General features: G+C 34.1%; 1 protein-coding gene across 1 annotated transcript; it reads left to right on the forward strand.

Annotated features, from left to right (window-relative positions):
* Positions 1-322: 322 nt before the first annotated feature.
* Positions 323-3,014, forward strand: LOC137813711 (probable adenylate kinase 7, mitochondrial). The gene is made up of 4 exons (XM_068616099.1): positions 323-959; positions 1,912-2,052; positions 2,142-2,327; positions 2,519-3,014. The coding sequence occupies exons 1-4, from the start codon at positions 639-641 to the stop codon at positions 2,669-2,671; spliced, it is 801 nt and encodes a 266-aa protein (XP_068472200.1). The 5' UTR covers positions 323-638; the 3' UTR covers positions 2,672-3,014.
* Positions 3,015-11,258: the final 8,244 nt, after the last annotated feature.

Raw genomic sequence — 11,258 nt, forward strand, 5'->3', positions numbered from 1 at the left:
CGTGGATTTCAAAGCTAAAATAACGACAAATACGTAACATATTTTGATATATATTTTATAAATTGATTAAAAATATTTTCTAAAAAAAACATAAAATAAGATATTATTTAACTCGCCAATATATTATTTGAAATTGATTTATATTGCTTTAATTTTTACTTTTAGTTCCTGTTTGGTATGTTTTGATTCGAACACAAGATGTGTTCCATATAAAAACTAAGTAAAATAAAATAAAAACTTATTTATAAAATGAAAGAGTTATATTGGAGAAGGCAGCGTAATTTATGAAAATATAAAATGGGATCCAACTCAAATTAAAGGCGTGTCACTCACTTGCCACAACACCCAACTTTTACGCTTAATTGTCAAAAAGGGACACGGTGATCCCGCACACACCGGATTTGATACACACCAATCACCTTCACTCACGTGGCAAATAGCTCGCTCCTTACACGCGCAGCGAGTGGCACTCTCAGTAATTACTAAACAAAACAGTGTCGTTTCGTAACCACAAATAGCAGTAAAAAATCCCCTCTTAAAACCTCAGTTCCAGGGTTCTCTGTTTCTCCATATCGCGCACCCTTTCCCATTTTCTCTCTCGAAACCTTAGTAACGGAAAACACGCCTCCGCCGCCGCCATGTCCGCAATCGCACGACTCAGGGTCGCCGCGGTGCCGCTGAGGGGCCTCGCTCTCCGCTCCAACCGGGGATTTGGATCGGCGGCCGCGGCACAGTGCTACTACGACGATGACGAGGAAGAGGAGTGCGCGCCACGCGGCGTGCTGGACGCGCAGGGTTGCACGCCGGAGCGCGGAGTGCAGTGGGTGATGATAGGGGAGCCCGGAGCTAGGAGGAACCTATTCGCGAAGAGGCTCTCTAAGCTTCTAGAAGTTCCTCACATTTCCATGGCCACGCTCCTCAGCCAGGACCTTAACCCTCGCTCCTCTCTCTACCACCAAGTAATTCGTTCATTCACTCTTCCGTTCTAGGGTTTCCTTTCGCCTTTTTCCGCTAGTTTACTTTCATTTCATTTCCTCGTAATTCTCCCAATTTGTTTACTTTCATTTCCTCGTAATTCTCCCAAATTTTTCTTTGGACGCCTTTCTCTAGTTTTGAATTAACATTATTTGTGAGAATCATGTCGAATTAAGAAAAAATTAGGTAAGTACTGTTGTGATCACGTTTGGTTTCATATTGAAGAACTTTATGTTTTTAGAAATTATTTTAAATTTAAGCAACTTTAAATAATTTGCGATGAATAAAAACATTCAAACATATATCAGGCACATTATTTTTACAAAATCAATTTTAAGCACAAATTATAAGCTTGCATTTTAAACGTTTGGGTTTGTTAGAATGTGTCTAAACTGAAGATTCGGTTTTAACTGTTTTACTTTTTTTAACTTTTTTTTTGTAAAATAATTATCACTAAATATGTTGTTAAGGTTGTTGTTATATGGAAATTTGGGATTGAATCGTTATACTGATTTTTTTTAAGCTTGCTTGGTTTTTGTTCATTAAATAAATAATTCACGTAATTACAGTGTGAAATAATTTTTATACTGTCAGAAATTATTTAGTAGACTATAAGATAATTACTATTAAAATTGATAAATCTACGTTACATTATAGTTTGTGATTAAGTTTTTATATTGTAATAGAGTCTGTGTGAAACAAAATTTGAATTTTAAGTTAAAGGCAAAGTTAAAGAAAAAAAATTGAACTTTTACTGTCGAAAGTTTATTCTTCTGTATTTTTCCCTTTTCATTCTCTTTTACTAAACCAAAGAGAATATATCATTACTCGTCGCTTTATTCCTAATTTTTTCCTGTGCACTAAACATACCATTGGGTAATGGGTAGTAAAATTGTTTTCTTAATATTAGTGTGACGTGGTGTTCTTCCGATGCAGATAGCAAATGCCTTGGATCATGGAAAACTTGTCCCAGAGGAAATTATGTTTGGGCTGCTAAAGAAGAGACTGGACGATGGGTACTCAAGAGGCGAAACTGGGTTTATTCTCGATGGATTCCCTCGAACAAGGATCCAAGCTGTAAGTTGCTTCATTTCACCTATCAAATCATGAACTGCTCAAAATTTTCTTTGTTATTCATTCCTACAAAATGTCATGATGTTTCACAGGAGATCCTTGATCACATTGCCCATGTTGATCTGGTGGTGAACTTCAAAAGTTCGGAAGAGGAATTAGTTAAAAAGAATCTAGGAAACCGAAAATTTAATTCTCGCCAAGAATATATTCTTATGACCAGCTCCAGGAACCCAACAAAACAATTGCCTGATGAAAATGTCCAAAGTCATGAAGACGAGGTAACCAATCACTTTTATTTTCATTTTGATGCCTTCATGGATTAGTGTTGTCTGAGGAAATAATTGTTTTTTTTTTCAATTTTTGAAGTTTCCCATACTAACTCTAAAGTTGTGCTAAGAATATGCCTGTTTGACATACTAATCACTTGGTACTTATACTTATATTTTTGGGGTTTATTTTTCTCTTCTAGTGCAAGCTGTTGGAAGATTACTACAGGAAGCAGAAGAAACTTCTGAACTTTGAATTAGCAGGTGGACATGGTGAAACCTGGCAGGGACTTCTAGCTGCGCTACATCTTCAGCATATTAATGCTCTTAGTTCTTCACAAAAGTTAACTGCGTGATGGGCCACCAATATTCTATGGCATCAATCAAGTGTCGGCATTTTAGTATGTGAATATGAGAGCTACAACAATTTCATAGAAATTTTGTGTCGGTTTCTATATTGTTGATTGTTTTGCAAAATTTTCAGAATGCTAATTTGTTCTGTAGCGCAGCCGTTCTAGTATGAATACCTAGTGTATGGTCCTAAATCCTAATAGTGAGTCGGTGTTGTCTTCTTTTGTTCAGTTATCCCATTATAGTTTCTTCTATAGTATTTTTCCTGGTCCCAAAATCACGTTATACACTAAGCATATGATGTAAAAGTTAAAGACTGTTAAATATCATATGTTGAGTTTTGGTAAAGCCATGTCATTTTATTACACCGCACAACTGCTTTCATTTATTCTGATAACAAAATTGTTGCCATTTTGCTTTTCATTAATTAATTAATATTTAAACCTTAAAATTTTCCGCTACCAATGGAGGCAAATTGTATTTGAATTTCTTGGGTCTTTCAAACCCAGATTCAAAACAAGCAAAAATCAGCATCATAAATTGTGACGTCAAAATATGTCTAGAGGCATTGATTGACTGCTGGATAATTGACATTTGTACTCCTAAAAATAAGACATTGACTGTGTTGGAGATCTTGAAGATTATTCATCTATTGTGTTTGATGAAGAAAATATCTTTAAAAAATTGTAGATGCTGTCATTTATCTTATGAGATGTGCATGCTACCATAAACATTCAAGAGTAGCTTTGTGTCTTAAAGATTGTCTTAGTAGCTTGATAGAGTAGTTTAAGTTTTTAGTATTTTAATCTAACTCCATATCTCAAAGTTATGATTATGTGCCTAAGCACAAACATTTTTTTTTGAAAAGATTAAAACTGTTTTAAACTCAATTATTTTTAATCTCTTAAGTTTTTAAATCAGTTTTAAATTCTGGTTTTCACATTCTGGTTTACACATTCAAGAGTAGCTTTGTGTCTTATAGATTGTCTTAGTAGCTTGATAGAGTAGTTTAAGTTTTTAGTATTTTAATCTAACTCCATATCTCAAAGTTATGATGATGTGCCTAAGCACAAAGGTTTTTTTTGAAAAGATTAAAACTGTTTTAAACTCAATTATTTTTAATCTCTTAAGTTTTTAAATCAGTTTTAAATTCTGGTTTACACATTCTGGTTTACACATTGTACAAGTTTTTCAATTAGTTTTTTGGAAAAACAATTGATTTAAAGCGGTTTTGTTTCCAAAATTGAGTTTTGTTTTCAAAGTTATTTTTGTTTCCAAATTCTGTTTTCAATTTCTTAAAGTTAGTTTTGTTTTCACTTAATGTATTTTAGAATTTCAATCAGTTTTTTAACTTTCAATCTGTTGGTTTCTTAGAGTTATTTATCACTTGAATACACATTTGCTTACTGTTTTTAAATAGTTTTTTAGAAGTCTTTTGAAAGAGTTCATTTTTGGAAGGTTTATGAAAATCTTTGTGAGGTTATTGTGCTGTCACTTTCTCCATTAGCTTGTGATTAAGAGCTTCATCAAGGTGTTGTAGTTTGGAATCCAATTTGAGTCTCCTAAGTCTGCAAACAAGGTGTGTTTGTTCCATACTTCTTTTACTTTGTAAAGTTGTGATAATGTGCTTTTAAGATAGGGTTTCTTGAAGCATAGGCTTAGCTGAAATAGTATTTTTTCAGTGTGTATCTATAGTTCTTGAAGGGTTCAAGAACTATTCTTGTGTAAAAGATTGTTCTGATATAGTGAAATCCATCTTAGTGTGAGATGGTACTGGATGTAGGTCAACTTTGAGTGAACCAGTATAAATTCTTATGTGCTTTTCTGCCTTCATACTCATTGCCTTTAAAATATGCAAAAAAAACATTAAAACTGGCATAAAAAGTAATCTATTGTTTAAAAGATCAACTTGTTAATTCTTTATGCAATTCAAAATTTCGGATCTGAATTAACCTCAAATAACTAGCTTTGATTGTGTAACTATGTGATTGAAAAGTTTTTCAAGATTGCAATATTGTTTACCATATTAAAACTGTATGTGAATCTGTTAAAGATCTTTAGAATTTCTGGAACTTTAAATTAGTTTTGTCTAAGTAAAGTTGTTGTGAAAATTACAATCAGTTGTTTTTAATTCTAATAAGTTGTTTTTCTGTAGTAGTAGCACTCTGTTTAAGAAATTCCAATTTGTTTTTCTACAAATAAATCTGTTATTTTACAGTCCAGCATTGCTTAAATAATTCATTTGCGTAAATTATTCTAAGTACAATTCACCCCCTCCTCCCTTGAACATAGACTCCCATAAAGTCAACCGACCATTGACACCTGTATGTCTAAAGATAAATTTATTTTATATTCGGTCTGAAGAAGACCCCTTCGATTAGTAGGTGAATGTTTGTGATATTCGATCCATGGATGATTCCCGTGTTAGGTGTACAAACGTCTACAATATCTGGTTCACGGACAAACCATACGGTCGGTAGGTGAACGTTTAGGATACGATTAAGAGAGTGTCTTGAGAGTTGGACGAAAAACCAACTGCAAGTATGACGTGTAGAACTCCAGATAATTAGTCGATAAATATGATGAGTAAAAAGACTACAATTCATACGGTTACTCTGAAAAATTAACAGGTTAATTTATTATGCCTCATTAACCCCAAAGTAAGGTCGAGGAAGTCGGGTGTTAAGATAAGCTCTCCCCAAATCCAGGGAGGATATTTTGATGACCTATATTTTTTGTCCAAACTCCTTAATATAAGGTGGGGTAATGGAGAGGGAGATTCTTTTTTCTTGCTAAATAGAGAAAATATTAGAGAGAAGTAAGAAATTCAGTAAAAACGAGGAACTAATTATTGGTTTGGATAGGAGTTTTTATTAATTAAAATCTTTAGCCAAAACAATTGCTGCCCACCATAGGGCTTTGATGAAACTTTCCCTAACCCCACATAGAGAGTCATTGCAAACTATCAACATGAATAGCCCACGACCACCATTGCAAAGTCAACCAACCTTAAATGACAACTCTGATCCTACTTTGCAGTAGATATTAAGCACCATGAAAGAGCTACAATGAGAAAATATCGAAACAAAACAATGAGCAGAAGACACATAGGCAGAAAAAAAATTGTATACGAGAAGAGGCGCAGAAAGAGCGAGAGCAGTTATGGGAAGAGGCTGACAAGTCTTGTCAACTAATAGAAGATGTAATACGAGCTCACGAGGAATCACAAAAGGCTAATGTTGATCTCGGGCACGTCGTAAATGACCATTCATTCCGAAGGGAACAAGTATGGATCCATCTAGTGAATGTACAAATAGACCTACAACCATTCACAAAAGCCATAATGGACAAGCCTATTCCACCACATTACAGGTCCCGAAAATCACTCCTTTTTTTGGAATCGGAGATCCGAAAGCTCATCTCAAGACCATTCGTGCGCAAATATTGATCTCGGGTGGGACGAATTCAGTTAAATGTAAAATGTTTGTAGGAACATTTACGGGAACAACACTATAATGGTTCAAAAAACTACCAAATGCATATATTGATTCGTTCCCTTATCAATTTGTTCAATGATATTTTCTAGTGACAGATCCCTTGGTGTTCTCCATTCTTTCAGTACGTCAGTCAGTCTTGCGGTTTCAGCTGGTTGATTCGAAAATTCAACTGGTTGTTTTTCTGAGTAGAGCTTTAACTTCTGAAGAGCATCATCTTGATCACCTTCTTCTGCAACTTTCCTTGAAGAATCTTGTTTTTCATGATTAGTCTCATCAAATACAACATGTACAAATTCTTATTCCATAGTCATTAATCTTTTGTTTTATACTTTATATGCTTGGTTATTTAAAGAATATCAAAGAAAGATGTCATCATCTGCTTTAGCATCAAACTTGCCAAGATTTTCTTTTCCATTGTTCAGAATAAAGCACTTGCAACCAAAACTTCTAGGTGACCAATGTTGGGTTTTCTGCCATTGTAAAATCATAAGGGATTTTCTTTAAAATAGGTCTAATGAGTACTCTATTTATTACACAACAAGTTGTGCTAACAACATCAACCCACAAAATATTTTGGTAGAGAAGACTCACTTAAAATATTTCTTGCAAGTTCTTCAAGAGACCTATTTTTCCTTTCAACAACCTCATTTTGTTGGAGAGTTCTAGGCGCTAAAAAATTAAGATGAATACCATGTTTTCCACACAAAAAACTGAATTTTTTTATTTTGAAACTCCCTACCATGATCACTTCGAATACAACAAATGTTACTGCATTTTTTGGTTTTGTAAAAGCTAGACAAGCTTTTTGAAAGTAAAAAAGGTACTCTTGGAATGAAGAAAAAATGTCCATGCGAATCTAGAGAAATCATCTACAATGACAAGTGAATCATAATTTCCACCAATGCTCATAGTTCTTGAAGGACCAAACAAATCTATGTGAAGCAACTCAAGAGGTCTAGATATGAAACAACATTTTTTGGGTTAAAAGAATTTTTAACTTGTTTTCCCTTTTGGCATGCTTCACATACATGATCCTTTTTCAAAATTGAGTTTCGGAAGACCATCAATAAGATTTTTTTAAAATCAATTTATTTAGATGATGCATGTGAATGTAAGCTATTCTTATATGCCACAAGATTCCTCATGTTTGGTTAAAAGACAATCAATATTCGATGCATAATCAAATATATCAAGAAAATATATATTATTGATCCTTTTACCAACCAAGACAACCTTTTTTGCGTTAGGCATGCATATCACACAAGACTTTGGTTTAAAAGTAAACTGATAACCTTTATCACACAATTGACTTATACTTACAAGACTATCTTTAAACCTTTTATGTATAACACTTTTTTGATGAGAAATGTGTTTTGATCACCTACAATGCCTCTGCCAAGGATTCTTCATCTGTTGTTGTCCCCATATGTGACATAACCTTCATGTTTGAGGTGTAATACCACAATTTATTATTGTCCCCAGTTATGTGCTTTGAACAACCATTGTCAAGATACCAAATTTGCTTTTTAGCTGTCAAATATTCTTGCATAAGAAATTAAGGAACAAGATTTTGTTCCATTATTAATTTGGGTCTATAAATGTTAATGATACAAGCCCCTTTGGCAAGCCATATTTCCTGACTCTACAAGTTCTAAGTATGGCCTTTTTTCAAACAATAAAAGTAGGTTACTAAAGGTTTAGACTTGACTTTTTGTTTTCAAAAAAACTTTTTTTTTTGGTACTTGGGTTGTAATCAAGACCAACTTTTCCAAAAACAAAGTTCAAGAACTACTTTCAAATTTGCTTTCCCTTTTGAAAACCCATCCAAGCTTTTGTATGAGCACATTTACAAGAGTTTTTATAAATGATTTTCAAATTTTCAAAATCAGTTTTGGTGTTATTTTTACTCTTCTTCTAAAGTTTTGAATTTATTTTATAATCAATTGTTTAAACCTTTTAGCTTATTGTTTGACAAATCCAACATGTTAGCTTCTTCATGAGTTTTTTTAAAAGCATCAAGCAATTAACTATAATTTTCAAAGTTCTCAAGAAGAATTAGAACTTACATTGCTTGTGTCAGAATCATCCCTAGCCATCAAACACATGTTAGCCTCCTCATCATCCATTGATGTAAAGCTGGAGGAAGAGTCATCCTCATCTTGCCACACTATATATGCTTTTCTTACTTTCCCTCATTTCTCTTGTTTCCTGTCAAAACCTTTTTCGTTGTTTAAATAATTTAGACATTCAATTTTGATATGTCCTTGTTTCTCACAGTTAAAACAAGTATAGTTTTAAGAATTAAAATTAGTTGATTTCTTTGGATTATACCTTTTTTATGACTGTACCTTATCCTTGTTTTCTTTTTCAAAAACTTACCAAACTTTCTTGTGAACAGATTGTGTGTCTCAGCATCATTGCAGTCACTTGATTTCAATTCAACTTTCTGGACAACAAATTTCAAGGAAATTCCTTTGGCTTTATTTTTTTCCAATTTCTTGCTCATTCAACCTTGATACAACCAATTAGACGAGGAGATAACCAAGGACACAATAGACACTTCACAATTAAGTCAGTCATCTCAACATCCAAGACAAGACCCCACCAAACTTCAGAAGGACCTCAATAGAAGAAGAATTGGACATAGGCCAGAGCATCAAATGTTCTTTCTTCGGGTCTTTTTAAAAGACAAGTTTACGTAAATAAATTGGGCTCACTTTAGGGGTTCATATAAAAGAATAAGCTAGAGTATGGTTCACTTAGCATAAATTGGGGTGTACTTAGCATAAATTGGGTTTGTGCCAAGCCCACCTTTCATGTCAAGTGTTTCTAGGTTTAGGGTTTCTTTGACCTACCTTCTAGAAGGTTTCTAAAAAATGACACCCCTACCCCTCTATCTTGTTCTCCAAGACATTCTCTCCCATAAATATAGTCCTTTACCTCATGTATTTCACACTTGAATTTGAAATAGAAAGGAAACTCTACATGAGTGTTTAGTGAGCTTTGTCTCCTAGAAATTGGGTCTTATCTTGGGTGTTTGTGCACTTCAAGTGGCGGCTCTTCTCCACTTATCTTGAAGCCTCCTCCCCCTCCAAGTGGCGTGATTCATTATTCCATAAGCATCTCTTAATCTCTTCACCTTTGTGTTTTTCTTTCCTTTTCCTTACTCCATTCTTCCATACTTTGAGTGTTTAGTGAGCTTTGTCTCCTAGAAATTGGGTCTTATCTTGGGTGTTTGTGCACTTCAAGTGGCGACTCTTCTCCACTTATCTTGAAGCCTCCTCACCCTCCAAGTGGCGTGATTCATTATTCCATAAGCATCTCTTAATCTCTTCACCTTTGTGTTTTTCTTTCCTTTTCCTTACGCCATTCTTCCATACTTTTATTTATTTATGTTTGGATTTCTTCACCATCTTATGCTTCTTTTCATGTCTTTTATTTCTGCACCTTTATCATCATAATCATCATACTTGTGTTTTTTTTGCCCTTTAGAAGTGCGCCTTCACACTTACTTAACCATTTGGTTAAGTTTGTGTCCAGTGGGAATCTTCTTTGAGTTTCTCATCATAATTTCTAATTTCAAAACTTATAAACAAAAGAGTAACCCATAAAATGTGCAATCCTAAAATCAACCCACATCATGTCGTATTCAGAGCATGATTATGTTGTGCTTAATTGCTTTTGAGTTGATTTCCGCCTTTAAATTCTAGCATATTTTAATTTTGCTTTTATCCATAAAATGTGCAATCAACCCACATCATGTCGTATTCAGAGCATGATTATCTTGTGCTTAATTGATTTTGAGTTGATTTCTACCATTAAATTCTAGCATATTATAATTTTGCTTTTATCTTCAAGCAATTTAAATTATGCTTTTTAATTCAACACTTTTCAATTCAGTCTTTAAATTCTTTTAAGTGGAAGTTGATTTAGTTTCAAACAAAGAACTCAAGTGATCACATGATTTAAATTCCAATCCATTTGTGAAAATTGAAAAGTGAAGTAAAAATATGCATGACAAGAATGTGGAGCTATTGAATCCATAAAAACAAATACAAAAGAAACAATTTGACTACATTCACATTTCAAAATTTAATTACAAAAGAGGATTCTTTTGATGTGGCAAATTGTTTTCATATTTGTGGAATTTTATCCTTCTTGCTCATACAATTTCTTAGAAAATCAAAACTTCATAGTTAAAAGTTTAAATAAGTTTCTTTGAGTCTTCATAAGGGCTTTTCTTATTTGTCTTGTTTACGTTTTGTCATCATCATACTTCCATTTTGGTTTAGCTTTCTTTCTTTAAACTTTTCTTGCTTGTCATTAAATTCTCTTTAAGTTATGTTGGGGATTCTTTGCATGAGCAAGAGATAAGAGCTTTGATGATGGCATTTCATGAAGGTCTTCTTGAATCAATGTAGAGTAAAGGGGCGGAAGCAATGAATGAAGGTGAGCAAGATCCTCCTAGGAGTGGTGTTGATCTTGTAGGTGCATGCTATGTGTGGTTATTGGGTGGTTCGGCCAGCCCAAGGGAAAAGATGAAGGAATTGAAGTTTAGAGCCTAGGATTCTAGGGAGAAGCAAAGCTTGGCACAAAATGGCAGCATAACTTTACTCACAATAAACTTGAAAATACAAGGTGTAGGCTCCTCCTTTTATAGGCTAAGGAGGACCATAATGCAACCCTAATGCTAGCCAAATGAAATGTAAATGTGAAGCACATGGGTGCACATGGCACATGGGTGCACAAATGAGCACATGGGGAGGGGTGTGTCTAGTTTTTATGCTCACCCCCTCCATGGGCTTTCTAGACCGGCCTTGGTAAATTTAGAGGTTTTTTTAGAAACTCTAAGTTTACCTAGGTTGGTGTTTTAGGTGCCAAAATTAATTCTAAGAAAATTACAAATAAAGTTCCTATGCTAATTTTGACAAGAAATTAAAGTCTACTCTACACTAGAGTTTATGGTATTTGAACATGTAAAAGAACGTCTTCTTGGATCCTCTAGGCCATAACTCTATGGTTAGCCCAAATCTACCCTTTGGTGGGCTTGCATGTGGGCTTGTGCTTGGGCCTCTTCCATCATCTGACCTCTTTC

The sequence above is a fragment of the Phaseolus vulgaris genome, chromosome 1, assembly GCF_000499845.2.
Source record: "Phaseolus vulgaris cultivar G19833 chromosome 1, P. vulgaris v2.0, whole genome shotgun sequence".
Taxonomy (NCBI): Eukaryota; Viridiplantae; Streptophyta; class Magnoliopsida; order Fabales; family Fabaceae; genus Phaseolus; species Phaseolus vulgaris.

Excerpts from the sequence above, each read along its gene's own strand:
- LOC137813711 (XM_068616099.1), top strand. The coding sequence starts at position 639 with ATGTCCGCAATCGCACGACTCAGGGTCGCCGCGGTGCCGCTGAGGGGC. Across the intron at positions 960-1,911 it reads GCTCCTCTCTCTACCACCAA|ATAGCAAATGCCTTGGATCA; the intron begins GTAATTCGTTCA and ends CTTCCGATGCAG. Across the intron at positions 2,053-2,141 it reads CTCGAACAAGGATCCAAGCT|GAGATCCTTGATCACATTGC; the intron begins GTAAGTTGCTTC and ends GATGTTTCACAG.